Source organism: Numida meleagris, chromosome 1 (genome assembly GCF_002078875.1).
Source record: "Numida meleagris isolate 19003 breed g44 Domestic line chromosome 1, NumMel1.0, whole genome shotgun sequence".
Classification (NCBI taxonomy): Eukaryota; Metazoa; Chordata; class Aves; order Galliformes; family Numididae; genus Numida; species Numida meleagris.
The window spans coordinates 127,912,993-127,932,594 of NC_034409.1; the positions used below are offsets into that span (position 1 = coordinate 127,912,993).

A 19,602-nucleotide genomic window follows, 5' to 3' on the forward strand; every position below is an offset into this window, starting at 1 on the left:
ACCACTCCTTCTGAGAAGGAATGCTTCCTAATATCCACCTTGCAGCACTTCTCATTTTGCTTTGCACTTTCTTTCCACCTAAAATTATACCTTTGAAGAAGATTTCAGGCAGAATGATATATACATTTTTTTCCCACTAGTATTTTTTTCCTAAAGGAATTTTAATGGAGAAAACTGTATTTCCCATTCAGCTCTTTTGTCCTGGGGACTTGACCTTCCCCACCACACACAAACCGAGTCATGCAAAGGGAGGAAACCTCTGCCTTGCCATAGTAACAAACAAACTGCACACACGGCCCAGCCAGCAAGCAGCTTGGGTGCAACTGGGGGCTCCTGCTGTCCTGCCCAGGCCCGCAGCACTGAGGACATCCTCACACCATCCCAGACCTGATGTACTCACCGGTGCACCTGGACCCCATCAGAGTGCCTCCCCCAGCCCAGTTTGCACCATCTCTTTGTGTCTTTCTGCGTCCTACCCCACCAACTCCTCATCTACCACTATGGCAAGCATCGTTATCTCCCAGCCTAGTGCACCATTTTGATGACCCTAGTGCCTGCTTTCCCAGAGGCCATCTCAGAGGCATTGTGAGCTCTGGGCACAAGTGGTGCAAACCCGCAGCAACCCCTGCCATACAATTTCATTTGGCTCTAACTTTGTTGGTTTGCAAAGCACAAATGTAAACCAAAGCTGGCCATGCATCCCTGTACCTGTACCTGTGTCTGGAGCTCCCCGCACCCAGGCGCTTCCTGCTGGACTCTGGTCCCGCTGCTCTACTCCGGTGCTGCTTCTTATAGGCCCCAGCTCTTCCCAACAGTGCAGCTGGGGGAGTGTAGCAAGGCACTAGCGTACCATGCATATTAATGCAGTATTTAAATACTGCTATTTCTCTCGTGTTACCTGCAGGCATGCAGACAATAGCACTGAATTTTTTACTGCGACTATGCAAGTGTTCAGCAAATCTGTCGCTCCTCTCCTTTTTTCACCAGTCCCTGAATTACCCTTGCGTAGCCTCTTCTCCTTAGAGTGCAGTCCAACTCTATGCCCCCTGGAAACTTTGCTTTGTGTATAATTTGACCGTCCCCAGCCCTTAAAGTCTTTCTTCAGCCAGACAGTCCCCTCCTGCAGCCAGCATTGCAGTTCTGGGGACAAGCGACATGGTTAGAGCTCGTGAAAGCACACTCACTAACACACTCCAGATAGGCACAGGTGTAGCCACTCACCCCGGCAGCAGTCCACCCAATGGCGTTGTCCAAAAACCAAGGGAGGCCTTCTCACCTCAAGGGTTCACCCTTCTGTAGGACAGAGACAGTCCCTTCCTGACCTTCAGCTGGGAAGAGCTGCAGCTCCCCGGGCAGGCGGTGCTGCCTGCTTTTATTCTGGTAGAGCTCTTTTGCCTGCAAAGGTTTGTTTGAGATTTCCTCAGCTCGGCTGGGAATAAATATGCTTCACCTATGACTATAGATTTTGGTCACGAGGATGAAAAACCCCTCAGGGCACAGCAGCTGCTCCTCCTGATACAGTTTCTCCTGTCATTGAGCTCTTGCTCAACCCTACATGAAATCAAGTAAGTGCCATTAATAAGGCAGGGACTGAACAAAAGCCAGGAATCCTTCCCCATGGAAGGAGCCAGCAGGCAGGAGGGAAAGGCTGGGCAGTGGCAGCTGCTCGGACCATTTGTAGGCCCACGCTCTGTCAGGAAACTCGAGTTGGAATACGTCCCAGTTCCCAGGGTGCTAGAGGCAGCTCTGACTTCGGCACCGGGGGCTGCTGCGATGCAGTCCCACAAGGTTTTGGCAATGTGATAAGTACAGCTCTGCCGGCAGAGTGGGCTCTTCCTCACCACTCGGTGCCCGCGAAACAGGTGGGAAGAAGCCCAAGTGATCGGTGGTGATCTTGTGGAAAGGAGAGCTGGCATTTCTTCCTAGAATCTCTAGGTAAGTATCCTGTGCCTGCCCACCCTCCCAGAGCAGCGGGCGCAAAGGTGTGTGCCCAAGGGGCCTGCCTGCAGCCACCCACACATGGTGCAGAGGACAGGGGGGTTCTGGCCCTGAGTCTCCTGGTGCCTCTTGGCTGGCGATGACAAACCCATCTCCAAGTGGACCTCTCACACCTGAATAAATCAGGGCTGTCACCTCTCCCAGACACATAAAGTAAATTGCAGATGAGATGGGAGAATGAACAAGAAAAAGAAAAGAGGATGAAACAAATTATTTCATGAGAGAAGAAAGTTACAATATCCAATAGTTTATTACGGTGATCATCTTTTAGTACAAAAAAATATACCATCAGATATTTCAGTTCTAAAACATTCCACGTATTTCATTAGTTTTTCACCCTTTCCTCATGAGAAATTGTAATTGTGTTATGGTTTCAAGGCAAAAGGTGCTGAACACCCAGATAAGACCTTCTGACTTATCTTGCTCAAGTCAGTCCTCTCGAATCCATTCTGAAGAGCGTGTATCTAGCCCGCAAATGGATATGGTGGGATTCCTTTCACCCCAAGCCCAGTGATCTACAAAAAAAAAAAAGGGATGGGGGAAAAAAAAAAGATAAATGCAATAAGTCACCACTACCAAACACTCTTCTTTCACAATCAGACATGCTTTAATTTAGAAAAGGACGGCGTCCAACCTGACATACTATTGTGTTGTGCATCCAGCAGCTTATCACAGGCTGGAATTTCAACCCCCACTCTTTACACACGAAGCAATCACAGGCCAGAGGCTGCTCCTCAGCCCATCGTCCATTCCCCAAAAGCCTTTTCTCGGATGCTGCCAAGCCTTAGTTCTGTAATTCCCAATGTAGCTTTTGACATGCACCTATACAGAAGTGCAGGCTCTTAAAAACACAATCCTCAGGTGATGTATTTTTTTAGGAGAGAATTTAGTTATAACTATCCAGAGTGTAAATAAAAGCAGATGTTTTTATCTGCCATTGTTCAGGGCACAAAACACCTTCCTGTAATAAGGAGAAAACTCCCTCCTGGGAGGGGAGAAGTAAAAAGAGGTAAGGGCATAGGAAATTTGCACCATCAGCTACAATACACCATGTATTACAGGGCCTACAGGACACTTCCTGACCCATTTTATTTGCTTGTATAGATGCCACCACTAACAAATTTTAAATCGAAAAATATTTTCAAATCTCTGAATACATTTAAGTTCCTCCTCCTGCAACAGGAACCAAAAATACGAACGTCACACGCATGAATGACGTTCTAACAACCACCCTCCTCCTGCTTCCCACCACTCCAACTGTTCTAAGTGCAGGAGGAAAAAAAAATGGCCTTCTAAAACGAACAGGAAAAGAATCATTCACCTTGAAAACCCCACCAGCCTGCGGCTGCCGTGAAAGCCACTCTCTATCCATCCCGTCGCTGGCAGAAGTCACATACATCTCGGAATAATCCTTTCCTCCAAAGCAGCAGGAAGTTGTCTTGTCAACGGGAAGCTTCACCGTCTGGATTCTTTTTCCTGGAGAAAAGCATGCATGCTGTTTCTTGTTTGTCTACTTACAGCAAGAAATTTAAACAAATTATTGCAAATCAGCCCTGTGGAGCCAGGCGCTCCACAGAAGAGAATAGGGGGGCCCTGGGAGGTCCCACGCTGTGTTTCAGCACACTGCCAGACACCAGGACACAGAAGGCAGGTTTCTGTTAGCCACGCTGCTGTCGACCAGGCGTCATTTGACAAGTTTCAATCTCAGTTATCGCAAATAAATCGTGGCCCAAATCCCAAATTAGAGCAAGTCCTCTAATTAAATGCTAACATCCATAGCACAGACATTCACATCTGAGCTCATCATCTAGGCTGCCATATAGGCAATGGAAATGGGATTTAATTCCTCCCTAAAACAGGTCACATGAAACCCGCCCCAGACCTGCTGACTTCTCTGTTTTAACTACAAAGGAAGCCCGGAGCGAGCAGAGCTCGTGCAGCTCTCGCTACGCCCCCACTGCCTGAAGTTAAGGAAGATTAATTCCTAGAAGATTTTCCTGAAATTTTAATAACCTTTCAAATAAAGCTTGCATAAAATAGAGATCATGGGACACATGTGAAGTTTACAAAAAATGTAGGGCTACCTTAAATAACATTAGGCATTTATTATGCCAAGAAATAACTACCATCCTAGTGATAGAAGTAAACAGATTGCCTCTGGTGTTAACCAGAAGATTGCTGAGGCACTTCAAAGCAGATTTTTCTACAACTCCTCCAAATTCTGGGCAATACAATCACGGCTTGTAGCCATTATGCCTGTTCTGTTTACCTACAACTGACTTTCTAGAAATACACACGAATCTCTTACAAAATATGTGATTTCCCTGGCTCTTCACTTATGTGTGCACAAGGCTTGGACCCCTTACAGTAACACATTGTTCAATGATGTGTTGGAACAGCAGAATAGCAACCTCGACATTGGGAACTCTACAAAAGAAAGAAAAAATGGAAAGTTGGGTCTGCTAAACATCTCACCCAACAAGCTGTGCTTTGGTCTTCTGCAATGCAGCATGAGCATTGCAAAGAACTGACAGAAGCACACACCAAATGGCTTCACATGTTGCAGAATACTGAGCAGGGCACAGGCACAGTGAAAAAGAAATACGTAGCTGTAAGTGTCCCTGTTCACTGCCAGAGAGTTGGACTAGATGACCATTAAAGATCCCTTCCAACTAAAAGGATTCTGTGATTCTATGTTTATTAAGCCACTGGTACAGTTCTGCCACAATTTTGGCTCAGGGTCACCTGGTTGGGGCTGCTGCTCCCCAGGGATAGTTTGAGCACTGCTTTGGTGTGAGAAGACAGACTGGCTGTGCAGTATAAGTTACAATATGGCATATGGTGCAGGACTAAGGGATCCATTTTACTTGCTAGCATGAATGTAACCCATACATCCAAAACTTGGGACTGAGAGGGACGTGTGGGTTTGTTTTTGTTTTGCTAAATGCCCTGACACAAGAGCTGGATGCTTTTATACTATCTTGCTTTCATTTCCAAAATAAATGAAGAAAACAGCAAGCTAACAGTGGTGAAAGAACCTCTTGTATGAAATAGACAGGGAAGTTTGACTCTGGGATTCCTGATGTTGCATAACAAGCTTCTTTGACACTGACCCACAGTGATCAAAGTAAAAATCAAAATAAATGTTAAAAAAAAATCATAATCAGTGTAACGGTGCTTAGGTTATATACAAATGTGGTTACCTCCTTTTTTTACCTGAGAAAAGTAAATTTATCTAAATATATAGAAAATTGGGTGAGAAGAAGCCCTGTCTGTTGCCTGGGAATGACGAGGACCAAAATGAGTTCCAAGACAATGATTCTGCCAATTGGCTCCAGCAGCACTTAGTGCTTACTCAGTCAGCTGGAAGTGGAGGGATTACATGGCTATATGGGTTACGTGGTGTCTTGTAAAACACTCCAGAGGCCACCCTAAAGAAGCTGTCTGACACAAAGCCCGAGCAAAAAGGAGTGGCAAGGGCATTCAGAGGGAGAAAACATGCAATGAAGGAGAAGAGGCATGAGCCTTTGAGATAAGGGAAGAGGCCCTGATTGTACTTGCAAAGCGGTCTCAGCAGAGAATGGCCTGGATGATGTTGTTTACAAAACTCTAAGATGAGCAATGTCTTCCTGGAGATGTGAGAAAATCTGCACCTGGCTGCTCTGAAATCCACTTGAAAAAGTGTTTTTCTATGTTTGGTATCTGTAGACAAGAAAAACCTCAACAAATCTTTTGGAGCCTGTACAGACAAGGAATATAAAAATGTATCAGTGAAGAAGGATTGGAAAATAACTAATTCCCAATTAAAAGGGATGGTTTCATAAAACTAGGTCACTAGGTGACTAGAAGGTAAGACAAGAGTTGGCAACACACAAGTTAGACATCCCTCTTGAGCCCTTTGGAAAGCCAGTGGGATTAGCCAGCACGGCCTTTCCCTGTAGCACATCCTGAATCCAAGGGCACCAGCCACCTACGCTAAAGAAGCCCCAACCTGAAAACCTGCTTCACTCTGAACCTCAGAACCTACAGTTAGAAAAGATGCCAAACCAACAAGTTTTCTTGCCCAGAGCTGCTGGGATCTCCCAGCTGGAGCTTCGTCCTCCTGGGGTTGTGTCCTGCAGGACAGAAGGAAGAGTCCCACAGGCTGACAGAGCCTTGGATGGGTATAAAAAAAAAAAAAAAGAGATGGGAAAAAGCCACTTGAGCTTCAGTAAAGAGACCTTGGAGGAGTCAGAAAAGAGGTGACAGCCTGACCCTCATGGTGCACACATGTGCCAGGGTCCGCAGCATGCTGCAGAAGAGGCCCACATCAAGGGATGCTGGCATCCCTTAGTCTGCAGTCCCATAAAACCCCATGACTTCTGTTAGAGCAGGACCACTGCAGCAGATCCTGCACTGCATTATGCAAACCTGCGCTGCCTGAGATCTGTCAAAAACAAGTTCTTATTCTCACCCGCTGGCCCCTTGCAGACAGTGTGGTTCAGTCTTTCTCAAGTGCTTTACAAGAGTTTATACCCAGACAAAACGATGCCTGGCAGACCACCAAAGATGAAATGGGAGTAGCAACACATGGCAGGCTCAGACAATGGGCACACCCAAAACATTACTGTGGGAATGATAAAATGCTGTGGGATTCATTAAATATTTTTTTATGATTTCGGTTGCAAAATTTATCATGTAAATAACATTCAGCAATAAAAAAAAATGTTGCTGGCATCAGTGTCATGTGAAACTTGTATTAATTTTAGCAGGGTGCCCAAAACAAAACACCATGTTAAAAGAGCAAGACAAATAAAAATGGCTTAAATCACCATCGCCATTTCATGGCTTATCAATAATTTTCCACATCATTTATTACCAATAAGGTGAGTACTGATGTTCAATTTGGAGGATGCAAGAGGATGTCACCGTGGGAGTCTAGATATCGCCCACCCACCTAGGGTGATAACACAGATGAGCTGCTCTGCAGGCAGCTAGGAGAAATCTCTTGACCCACTGCCCCATCCTTATGGCAAATTTCAACTTCCCAGACAACAGCTGGAAATATCGTACTGCCATGACGAGCAAGTCTGCACAATTCCAAAAGAAAGCTGAAGATCACTTCCGATCACAAGTACTTAGTGAACCAACTAGGAAAGGTGCCCTGCTGAACCCGTTGTTTGAGAATCAAGAAGGCTGATGGTAGGCAGTGATGGTAGGTGGCCATCTTGGCCACAGCGATCATGAATTAGCCAAGTTGAAAATTTTTGGCGTAAGGAGAAAAAAGGTCAGCAGAGTTGGCACGCTGGGAATCAACTCTGGAGGGTTAAGGGGTCCGGGAGAGCTGGTTGATTTTTAAGAACCACCTTTCAAAAGCCCAGGAGCAGGCAATCCCATTGCATCACAAGTCATACTGGCCAGTGTGGTGTCAAACAAAATAGGCTGTTCTAAATCTATCAACAGTGAGAGGAGGTCTAAGGAAAACACTGGATTGGTGCAGCTGGTCACCTAGCAAGTAGGGATGAGGAAAAGTCAGAGTCACATTCAGTGCCTTTTTTGCCTATTTTTAATATTAATGTTAATATACATATGTTAATACTAATGACAGATCTTGAGCTGCCCCATCCTCTGAGTTGGAGGACCATGACTGGGGGAGCACTGACTTTCCATTTGTGGCCGCTGAAATTGTAAGAGACCATATATAAAAGTTGAATGTTCAGAAGTCCATGGGGCCTGACAGGAGTGGACTTCAGAGTGATGAAGGAGACAGCAGACATTACAGCTGGACATCTCTCAACAATTTACCAAAGACTGTGGGAGCCTGGTGAGATCCCCACTGACTGGAAGCTAGCCAGTGTTACACCCAGCTACAAGAAGGGTATGAAAGAAGACCTATGAAACTACAGAGCTGTTAGCCTAAACTCAGTACCTGGAAAAATTATGGAGATTGTTCTGGGTGCTATAAAAAGGCACTTAAAGAACAAAGCTATTATCAGGCATAATCCACATGAGGTCATCGAGGGCAAGTCCCATCTTAGCAATTTGATATCGTTACACAATAAGGTCACCCACTTGGTGGATGAAGGGAAAGCAGAGAATGTAACCTTTCTTGATTCTAGTAAGGCCTTTGATATCATCCCTCACAGCATCCTTCTGGACAAGTAGTACAGCTGTGAGATGAACAGGTACGTGCTACACTACACTAGGTGATGAACTGGCCTTGCAGGGGGATCTAGATAGACTAGAGCACTGGGCAATCAGCAATGGCATGAAATTCAACAGAGGATGCTGGGTGCTGCACCTCACTGCTCTCTCCAGCTCCCTGAGGAGAGGGAGCAGAGGGAGGTGCTGAGCTTTGCTCCTGGGAACCAGTGGCAGGATGGAAAGGCACAAAGCTGCATAAAGGGGAAGACCAGACTGGGCATTAGGAAACATTTATTTACTGCTTAGGTGGTCAGACACTGGAACAGACTTCCTGCAGAGGTGGTTGGTGTCCTACACCTGTCAGTGTTCAAGATGCATTTGGCAAATGCCCTCAATAATATGCTTTAACTTTTGGTTAGCCCTGAAGTGGTCAGGCAGTTGGACTTGATGGTCTTTGTAGGTCCCTTCCAACTGATCTAACTATGCCCATGTTCTATTCAAACGTTCTATTTTAACTCAAACAATTCACATGTGTAACAGTAATTCCTTGCTGCAGCCTTACCTTTTCCAACACAATAGAGGCTGGGAATAATGGAAACTTATTTACAAAGCTAACTTCTAGAAGCAATAACAGATACTCGCTAAAAAAAATTAAAAAATATAAAAAAAAAAAGACTTAAAAAGAACAGTTGTACAATTTCTGTGTTAAGAGAAGAAGAACTCTCACTTTTTCTGTTTTTCTTTTTTCTTTTTTTTCTTTTTTTCTTTTTTCAATGCAGACTTTCCAAGGACTCACCTGTCTCAGGATCAAGGCGAATCACTCTCCCACCATTGTAACAAGCTACCCAGAGTTTGCCTTCTGTATCAATGCACATCCCATCAGGAATGCTCTCCTCTTTTTCCAGTTTGTATATACTCCTACGGTTGCCTACAGGGTAGAAGAAAAAATAAAACTAAGAGATGCTCCTTTCTAGTGTATCATTCACGCTCTATATTTACAATATAAATTAATGATTTTATATATCCATATGAATATATATATATATATATTCAGAACATGAACTACATATTCTAAAAGCAGACTGAATTCTTTCAAGTATGGTTTGCTTCCAGTCAGAGAACTGGAGATCTTCAAACAGACTGCTGAAACATGCCAATTATCAGTGTTACAACACAAAACTGACCTTCAGCTACATAAACTGAGAGTTTATATAAACAGAGTTACGAAAAGCAGTAACTTCAAAGGCACACTGTCAACTTAAAACCAAATAGTTCTATCTGAATTTCTATCCACTGTTATTAAAGAAAATTAAAACCAACTTTCCAACATAGTTTATTTTATGCTCTGACAACTTCAATGTTTCTCATCTGTTGCAACGCTTTTAATGAGTTTCCTTCGTGCTCCTAGGGATTATCAGATTGCCCACAGAAAAATAAGCGGGGGGAAGGAGGGAGAACCACCCCATTTCCTCAAGAAAAAAATAAACCGTAAACCAAAAACACACTAACAACATCAGGACAAGACGCTATACCTAAAATGACTTTTAAAATGTTTTAAAATTAACAACTTTTCAAATTGACAGGGTTCTTTTAAGGCAAAGTCCTCCAGTCTGTGCATTCAAAAGCAACTTCTTAGTCCAAGTCACTGAAATTTTTCTTTTGCCCAAGCATGTAGGAGCCCTTATGGGCTTGTTTTGTTTTAAATAAGTGAAGGAAGAAGATTTTTGAGTTACTGATCTCCAGTTGTTGCTAAACTCTGTCTGCTTGGGATTTAAAACACAAAATAGGGTGAAAAAAAGTCTAGAGAAGCCTAGCAGCGGTTCTGAAAAGCTAGTCTTGTGCAGCCACAGAAATCTAAGCACACAAGGAACACTCTGCACTTTTCATGCAGGAAGATCAGATACACATCATGTTTAGTAACAGGAGTCCAGATTACTACACAAACTCCATCGTGCAATTGAAATATTTTATAATATTAGCAAGTGCCTCTGATTTGAGATATAAACCCGTATGGGCACAGATGAGTTTTAATATGGCTTCTGCTGCTTTGTTCTAAGGAGGACTCTGAAGAAGTGCACCCAAAGCTCAGAACATAATTCATCCTCTTGGTAATAACTAGAATGAAAACTAACACCACCATCTTTAGGCACAAATGATTATTTTAAAATGCCACCGTTCGTACCAATTTTTCCAGTTTGGAGGTTATAATCAAAGGCATCCACTGAGTAGGACAAGCTGTCAATGTAAAAGAAGGTTTTGTGATCCAGCGACCAGTCCAGCCCATTGGAAATGTCCACCTGATCGAAGTGCTTCACAACAGAGTGGTCAGGGCAGAGCGTGTACAGGGAGCCCTGGCGTCTTTCCAGCACTGCGGGTCGAATCTCTTCAGCCATCGTACCTGTGCAGGGCCATAGGGCAGAAAGCAGGTTCAGAGGGAAAGAACAGGCTCTCACAGGGGTTTGGTGGCAGCCTCTCGCTACTGTGATGACCACACTACCAGGAGGAGAAGGGAGCAGGGGAGGAACTTCAGAAATTCAGGGAAGAACCAAAGAGAAAGGCAGATTTCAGAAGTGCTTGCACCTAGCAGATGACAAAACAGAACCTTTGTTTTGTCTGCTCGACTGTGGCAGAAATGGCATGCAGAGGACTTTTGAAAAATGCTTTACTTAGTCGTTCTAAAATAATGAAAGGTCTTGGCAACACTTAATTTCCAACATACCTTAATATTTTGTATTGAAGAAGCATTGGAAATAGTTTCCTCCTCCCTCAGAAACTGCCTTACAAAAACGAATCTCATCTTTGTGGCTCTACATTGTCAGCTGATAGTGGTTCTTGAGGGGATGGGGAAAGCAGGTTAAGGTAAACCTGAGGACCTAACTGCACAGCAAGTTCACAGAGCAGTGTTTTTAAAGCCAGGAGAGAATCAGGGGGTGGCTGAGGCAGGAAGGTACCTCTGGTTGTCATCTAGTCTCACCCCTGCTCACAGCACGCTGCTCACGGCCAAGGCCAGTCTGGTCTTGAATATCTCCACAGATGGAGACAGCACAGCCTCTGTGGGAAACCTTTTTCACTGCCTGACCATCATAACAGATGACCAGCAACAGAGCTCTCTTACATTTACACAGAATTTCCTTAATGTCAGTCTACAACCTCTTGTCCTGAATACCACTGAGCAGAATCCAGCTCCATCGCCTTTACCAGCACTCCACCAGGTTCTTACAGCCATGGGTAACACCCCCCGAGCCTTCTCCTCTCTGTGCTTCAGTATTTCCATTGGCACTTTGCTAGCACTCAAAATGAGCACACCAACAGGGAGGAGACAAAGTGTCTTAAACAAGGCACGCCCTGAACAGTAGGCCTCTTTTTACAAAAAGAATCCTGATTAGGTGGCAGCCAGTTGATACAAATATATTTCTAAATGGGATCAAACTCTACTGGAAAACAAAAAAATCCTTACCTATAAAGTACATATAGAAATACATACATGAACTACATAGATTGTATTTATATATATATATCAACTATGAACCAACACTGCTTCTCCAACTGACTGCTGCATGCTGACAGTAAAATCACAGGGGAGGAGCAGGGTAAGCACTGAGCAAGAGCAGAAAGGAACCGGATGCAGCATACCTGCAAAATACCTCCCTGCAGGATCTACTTTCCCATCGTTGAATCTGTTGCTTGCTTTATCTCTGTCCACCTGAGCAATGGTGGTTACCAACTGCTCTTTCCATTTCAAAGCAGCAAACCTCGTTCCCAGCGTGATGACATAATCCCCTGACTTCCGAAGAGCCACAGAGCTCACGGGAGCATCTAGAATCAGGAAGAGAGGAACGTGCCAGTAATGGCAGATTAGTATACAGTAGTTAAATTTAAAAAAAAAAAAGAAGAAGAAATGAGCGTGAAGATAACATCTCTGTAAAAGCCTCCAATCAGATGCAATATAAGGAAGAGCAACTTTAAATAGAGCAATAAAATCTGGGATAGGATTTAACAGACAAGACTTAGGAATATGCATGGGATTGATCACCATCTCTCTAACTAAAACATATGCTGTATTTATAGGTTTGTAGATAGATAGTTTCACTAACGCTTACAACCACCTTATGCCATCGGTACTGCCAAAAGGAGCTGCTCCCTGCTGGCTGCCAGCTCATGGCACCCTTTGCTTTGCAGCCTTACCAGGGGCACAACCACATAAGAAACACAGTGCAGGCGCTGCCCAGCTGCATGTGCTGATGCACAGGGAACCGGGAGCAATACGAGGGCACTGCTTTAGGGTCTGGACTGCTCCAGCCAGCCCAATGCTTTCCAGACCCTTCCTTTCCCCGTGGCACTGCAGCCTCTATTTGCAAAGAAGGCACGTGCATCTTTTCACGCGGTCCACTGCACTGAACCAGGGCTACCAGGAGCTCTGTTGGGCCCTTCTGAGGCAGCACACGTGCAGCACAGGCAGCAGTGGGTGTCAGCAGGGCACCTTGGTCTCCCCAGGGTGCGGGGTCACAGTGCCACCTGCCCCAAACCCCTGAGGAGCAGAACTCATTCCAGGTTCAGCTTGGCTAACTGCCTCACTCAGATGTGTAAGCTGCTGGTGGCCCCAGCTCAGCTATGCTGGCAAGTGGGTGCTGCTTTCTCCTTCCCGACAAAGCACCCCAGGGGAAACGGCACAGCAAGCCAGAAAGACAGAAGTAGCCACCATACTGCTCTGCATCAACGCAGAGTAAGTGACCATACGAGCCCTCACGCCTGGCCTGGCTGCAGCCACCTAGAGGGCTTTGCTGAGGAGCATCCAAAGAAGCTGCCCTTCTTTGAAACACCGTTCTATGCTGCACAGGAAAGAGGCCATAATGTCACAGCAGTGTTCTGCCTGAAGAGCAGGAAAGGGCGTCTGAAGCTGTTGCTAACAGCGGGGCTACCATAATTCTCCGTGACCTTCAGTAACACATCATTTCTCTCTCTCATTTCCCACTTGGGACATCAACCCACTATTTTAACTACGTGGCACTCTCTGAGTGTTCTTTTTTTCCTGTCTATAAATTGTGGTATACTCAAAGCCACATTCATTATGACTATTTTATTACTAAACAGAGGAAATGAAAGGAAGTAAAAAAAAAAAAAAACCAACCACCTGCAGAGCAGCTACTTCAGCTGCTATCCCTCCTACGTCTGCAGAGGCTGATCAGGAGACCTGAGAGCGGCATCTCAGTATCTAAACGGGGACTATAAGAAGGGTACAGACTCTTTAGCAGGGTTTGTTGTGACGGGACAAGGGGAAATGGTTTCAAACTAAAAGAGGGGATATTTGGATTGGGTATAAGGAAGAAGTTTTTATGATAATGGTGGTGAGGCACTGGAACAGGTTGTCCAGAGAGGTGGTGGATGCCCCACTAATTCAAGGTCAGGCTGGATGGGGCTCTGAGCAACCTGATGTACCTGTAGGTGTCCCTGTTCATTGCAGGGGGGTTGGACCACGTGACCTTTAAGAGTCCCTTCCAACTCCAACAGCTCTATGATTCTATGATCGTACCTCCTATGCCACCCGATGCTGAGAGTGGGCAGGGGCACTGCTGTAGCCAGGTAAGGAGATGAAAGTTTGGGAAATAATGCTTCCAAATTAGCATCACGCCTCCTCTCATCTTGAAACTGGTAGCTATGTTGATTTTAGGGGGTAGAAAGTCCAGATCGATGCACTGTGAGTTGATGGGTGGGCAAAAGAAGTGATTTTCACAATGAGTTACCAAACGCGAGACAGCACTAAAACAAGTTAAGCTATGTCAGGAGCTGCCTCGAGACAGACTCACAGACATTTACATTATCAATTCCAAAAGTTAACGTACAACTTTGTTTATTAGCACTAGCACACCTCTTCTTTTCTGGAATAAAGCCCTACATTATTGAGAACAACCAACCGGTCATCGCCAATCACCCCGGCGGCTCCTTACCAACAGAGACAGCCTGCACCTGCCCGGAGGCCGAGTCCCAGCGGCAGACCTTCCTGCCCGTGATGTCCACGCACAGCAGCGAGCCCTCCTTCTCGTCCCACACCGGGGACTCCCCGAGCCTGTAGCGCTCACTCCCGACGCACTCGATCTTAACGGACGACATGCCTGAGGGGAAAGCACAGCCATACACAGCTGCGGGCAGCGGGAGCGCAGCGCGGCCGGTCACACGCGGCTCCCCACCGCGAAGCCGTCACCGCCAGCACCGGGGCCGTTCAGCCCAGGCCCGACCCGGCCCTCCCCGGCCGCTCCGCGGCGCCTCCCTCGGCGCTGCCGCTCCCGCCGGGCGTTGCGAGTCGAACCTGAAAGAAAGAACAGAGAATCCCGGCGGTACCAGCGCGCTTACCTGCTGCCGGCCCGCACCGCCGCGCTTGGCCCGACCCGACGCCGCCGCTCTTATACGGCGGGAGGCGGGGGAGGCGGCCACGCTAGCCCGGGGCCGAGGGGCAGCGGCGTGGGGCCGGGCCTGGCCCGAGGCCTTCCCCGGGGCACTGCGGGGCGGTGGTCGAGCCGGGTTGAGCAGAGGGCAGAGCAGAGTTGCGCCGGCGGCACAGCGCAGGGTCACGCACCTGCAGTGCTTCTTCCGGAGCCACTGAGCCCCCCGGCGGGCAGCCGTGGTGCAAGGCAGGCCCTCGTGCCCCTGAGCCGGGCCTGCGCCCAGAACAGTGCAGTTTCACTCACAGCGCTCCCACCTCGTTTCTCCCGGCGGTGCTGGGTGCCACTCGGCCTCCCTGCGACCCGTCGTGTCTAAGAAGTTAGGCTTTTTATTTTACGTGCTTGTGTAGCATTACAGAAGCTTATGCTTCACATCCAGTGCTCTTTTTCTGTCCTCACTGTGCTGCCGTACAACGCACAGCAGGATTTCACCTCAGACCAACCAAATTATTACTGACTGCCAGGACAGAAAATGAACATCCAGAAAAAAAAAGTGCCACAGTAGCTCCGAGTTTTATGCATTTCATAAGGAAAGTTTAAAAAAATGAAATCATGACAAAAATTCATTGAGAATTTAATCATAGAATCATAAAGGTTGGAAAAGACTTCCGAGATCACTTACTCAAACCACGAGCCCATGCCCACTGACTGTGTCCCTCAGTGCCACATCCACACAGTTCTTGAACACCTCCAGGGACAGTGACCACCACCTCCCTGGGCAGCCTGTGCCAGCGCCTCAGCACTCTTTCTAAGAAACTTCTCCCATTATCCAACTTGAACCTCCCCTGGCACAACCTGAGGCCATTCCCTCTCATCCTATCACTGTTAACTGGGAGAAGAGGCTGACCCCCACCTCACCACAACCTCCTTTCAGGTTATTGTAGAGGGTGATAAGGTCTCCCCTGAGCCTCCTCTTCTCCAGACTGAACAATCCCAGTTCCCTCAGCCGTTCCCCATAAGACTTGTGCTCCAGACCCCTCACAGCTTTGTTGCCCTTCTCTGGACACATTCCAGGGCCTCAATGTCTTTCTTGTAGTGAGGGGCCCAAAACTGAACACAGTGCTTGAAGTGCAGCCCCACCAGTGCTGAGTACAGAGGTAAGTTGAAACTCAGCTGTTGCTTTTCACAAAGCTCAGCCACACGTGCTGCTCTCAGGGTGCCTTGCACACAAGGAGGCCATTGGATACACAGCCAATCAACAGCTCACTGACTTTGCCAGCAGGAGATGCTCACAGCCCTCCCCCACCAGCGAGCCCCTCTGCTCCTCACCGACCTTGGCCTTTACCAGCATGGTTTGGTGGCATCAAAACAAGCTGTGTGTTGGCACACACCTTGGGAGAAAATTAACAACTGATGCGCACTCCAGTTTACAGCACCAACTCTCCCTTCTGCCGAAGCGTCAAATATTTTGAACTTAGACCTCTAGTTATGTGGCACAGTGCTCCTCCTTTGACTTTTCTGTAACAGCTAACCCAGGCTTGCTGAAAGACAAAACAGAGGAATTTGTGGGTTCATTCACTCATGAGTGCCTTCATGAAGAGTGACCTGGCCTCAGGTTTACCAGGGGAGGGAAGAGAGATGCCAAAGAGCTGGCCATTTCCCACTGCTATACTGCAACCACCATGTTTACCACACGATGAGTGCTAAGGGGCACACAGCATCCCTGTGGCCTCCCACCAGCCGGTGGCTCAGAGGTGCTGGGTGGGCCCACCTGTTCCTGCACTTGGTAGGGCTCCATGCGCTCACTGCTCCAGTCGTACAGGAGCGCTGCATTATCAAAACCACTAGTAATAGCATGAGGCATGAGGGGTCTCACAAGGGGAAGTCGTAGCCCCACCCATAAGGACTGTGGCAAGAAGGGGTGGTGGGCAACTTCTTGGCTTGTAAAAAGAAAGCAGTTCTTGCTTCTGTGGGATCCTGAGAGGCTGCTGTTCTTCCTTCTCTTTCATGAGCCCAAGCCTGCTGTTTCTTCATTTTTAGAGCCGTCTCCATCTTTTATTAATTTACTTTTCTTGGTATACAGCTGAGGAAAGCAAGATGAGAAGGGGACACTGCCATGCACTTGTTTTCAGCCAGACATCATTCATGGAATGAGCTTTCCTGTCTGGATCAAGCTTTCATCTGTCAGCAAGCAGCAGGTAGGTGAACATGCTGAGAGGTCACAGCCATGTACCGGCCTGGGCGATCACAACCATGTTTGTAGGCGCTCACATGATTTGAACACTTGCCAAAGCTCAGCGTTTACCTGCTTTGCAAACATCTCCTTGAGAGAAGGCAGCACAAGGCTGTTAAGCAACAAAGTTGTGTTCGCTGTTAATTTGTACTCAAGTCTAACACACGTTGTTAGCGTGCTTTCAAGGAAGTGAAGGCAGAATGGATTAGGAGTCCTAAATGGGGGAGAATCTTTTCTAAAAAGGATTGCACCAAATTACCATGAAGTTGTATCAAAGCATTTAGCCTTAAAAGACCAGTTTCTGCCACAGAACTACCAAAGGTGCCCTTTGCTTATTAAGATTTATTAGACAGGCTTCTTTGAGCATCATTTCTTGAGTACTGGGCACAGACCCAAGAAAAAGCATCGCACACCTCAGAATGGAGTGCTATAACCAACCACATGGTGTGGCCCCTCCCACTGCAGATGGTTTCTCAAACACCCCTCACGCCGCCACACGTGCCCCCCAGCTCCTCTGTCAGCACAGCACCTGCTAGCACTAGTTCCTGCCATCCCAGGCCACCTCACAAAGCTCGAGTGTCCAGCCGGGCCTACCCAGCCCTCCACTCCTCCAGTGGGGAACAGGGCGCCTCAGAAAGGGTGAGCGTTCTTCCAGTGGAGCATGGCCAAGAAATGTTTCCTAATGCCTTGCTTTCCTGCTCTTTGTACCCCATGTGGCCTGGATTTGCATTTTGCTTGCCTCAGGAAAAAGAAAGATCATTGATATGTCCTGTAGCAGCTGCAAAATTACAGCCACAATGGAGGCAGTATCAGTAACAGTGCCTTCAGTGTTTGCAGCTCTCAGGCACACAAGCCCTTCTTCAGGCCCAAATCAGAAGTAAACCTCAATTTAACTGCAGGTTTGGGACAACTGCTCTGAGCTTAATTCAGTGCATTCAATTAGACAGTTTGAGAGAAGTCTGTTTTCCGGATTAGCTGTCTGCGACCCATGTAAATGATGACTTGTTCACAGTTACTCCGCATCACCTGGCCTATCCAGTTCTTTGCCTTTAGTCTTCCTTTGGCCAGAGAATACTAGGGGCCAGAAGGTAAGCCTGTGCCCTTTCAGAGACAGCAGAACAATGCTGAGCCATCAGCTGGTGGAGCGGAGCTGCATCTGGCTCTATCCAGCCAGACGCAAATGGCGCCCAGCATACCAGGGATGCGGGGCAGTACTGCCCCAGGAGATAAGAGGGGTGGAGCCGTGGAGGAATGTGCCCAGACCCAGGTGTTCAGGTAGCAGTGAGTGCCTTTGGGAGCAGGATGGCTGAATGATTTCTCCCCTCAGCTATTTCATCCCCCCACGAGGACCTGCATTTCTACAGCCAACGCCATTTTCCCAAATGGCACACAACACATTCTTTCTTTTGTAAATGCCATCCCCAGCAGGCTCCCCGTGGTTCCTGAGGCCTCAGCAAATATGAGGAGCGGCGTCTTGATGGCGGTCACAAGCTCAACGACCAGGAAGTTTCCTGAAGACATCTCTTATGCATTGTTATTGCGTCAGGTTCGGAATTCCTCCTCAGGTCACGGGCCCACCAGTCTGGCTGGCAGAACACCTCTGGAGCCATTAGGGCACCCTGTGAAGGAATGCCTGTCCTCGTGCCCAGTGCTCATCCTCAGGATGAGGGCAGGTGGGGCAGCACCTGAGGGAAAACAAGAGACTGGAAAAATGTCTTGAGGACGGCAGAGTAAAAAGAAGCCATAAAGGTGTCATTAGCAAGCCTAGCAGATTTAGAACAATGCCCCAGATAAGGCAGCCCAGCCGAAACAGATACCAGCTTCAGGGCTCTGGGAGAACAACAGCCCCAAACAAAAGGGAGAAAGGCAGGGCCAGGTGGATCTAGGACACAGCCCCAGCCATGAGAAGCCTGCTGGAGAAAGAGATTATCTGGAAGCTTTACTCATAGAGGCAGAGAAACTAATGGGCAAATACCTGAGGTCACTTCTCCTTAACAGCAATATAAATTTACCCAAGCTACATGCAAAGGGATTAACTTTAGAAACACATGTATGCACATCTGCTATTTGAAAACAACTTCTCAATTGCTATGTAACTTTTAGAGGGAAAAAAATAATTTTGTTTCAAGAAACTGTGCTTGCTATCAGGGCAATCCGGTTCTGTCCCATCACTGGAGAAGAGTCCACTTGCAAGAATGGAACTGAGGTGCAGCTATCCCAGGATAGAATCATAGAAATTGTCTGAGTTGAAAGGGACCTTTAAAGGTCATCAAGTCCAGCTTCCCTGCAATGAACAGGGCCACCTACAGCTCAATCAGGGTGCTCAGAGCCCTGTCCAGCCTAATGGGGATGGCCTAGACAAGTGGGCAATGCTGCAGAATTGCACCCCAGGAAGTGCTAAGGCCTGCTGGGCCATGATGCTGGCATAAAGGAAGATTAAGAAGCAGACCCAGAATGCAGGACCCTGCAAGCCTACACTTATCCCTAAAGCAGCAGTACTAAGGAACTCCATAGTTTCTCATCTCTGCCCTTCCCCAGTACTTTTCCCTTGCATGCCAAGCTCACAGATTGTGCAAGGAGCTTCCTCTCGCTCATTAATTCACATCAAAAGAGCGTTTTCCCAATAGATGTGTCAATTCCCTGCAGTGCTAAATGCATCACAGGTACTAGGATCATCTGGGTTCACACCAATCACGATGACTGGCTTGTCACATTATCTCAGCTCACAGAGGCACACTTAGTAACTCATCCACTGCACACACTTCTTGCTCTGCCGTACAGCCTGTGTGCCTGTGCATCACCCATAGTAGCAGTGAGGTATGACAACCTTTAAAGTACACACTTGGTTTTGATGTTTTTAATAGTCAAGCA

The 19,602-nt window shown here is 47.1% G+C and overlaps 1 protein-coding gene across 1 annotated transcript; it reads right to left on the bottom strand.

Moving 5' to 3' along the window:
- LOC110406009 (regucalcin) lies at window positions 2,230-14,682 on the bottom strand. The gene is made up of 7 exons (XM_021411971.1): window positions 14,470-14,682; window positions 14,067-14,231; window positions 11,755-11,937; window positions 10,304-10,519; window positions 8,918-9,049; window positions 3,320-3,474; window positions 2,230-2,513 (listed from the first exon to the last, which is right to left on the bottom strand). Exons 2-7 carry the CDS (start codon window positions 14,227-14,229, stop codon window positions 2,463-2,465), a joined length of 900 nt encoding a protein of 299 aa, XP_021267646.1. The 5' UTR covers window positions 14,230-14,231; window positions 14,470-14,682; the 3' UTR covers window positions 2,230-2,462.

Excerpts from the sequence above, each read along its gene's own strand:
- LOC110406009 (XM_021411971.1), bottom strand. The coding sequence starts at position 14,229 with ATGTCGTCCGTTAAGATCGAGTGCGTCGGGAGTGAGCGCTACAGGCTC. Across the intron at positions 10,520-11,754 it reads TGCAGGGAGGTATTTTGCAG|GTACGATGGCTGAAGAGATT; the intron begins GTATGCTGCATC and ends GGCCCTGCACAG. Across the intron at positions 2,514-3,319 it reads AGGCTGGTGGGGTTTTCAAG|ATCACTGGGCTTGGGGTGAA; the intron begins GTGAATGATTCT and ends TTTTTTTTGTAG.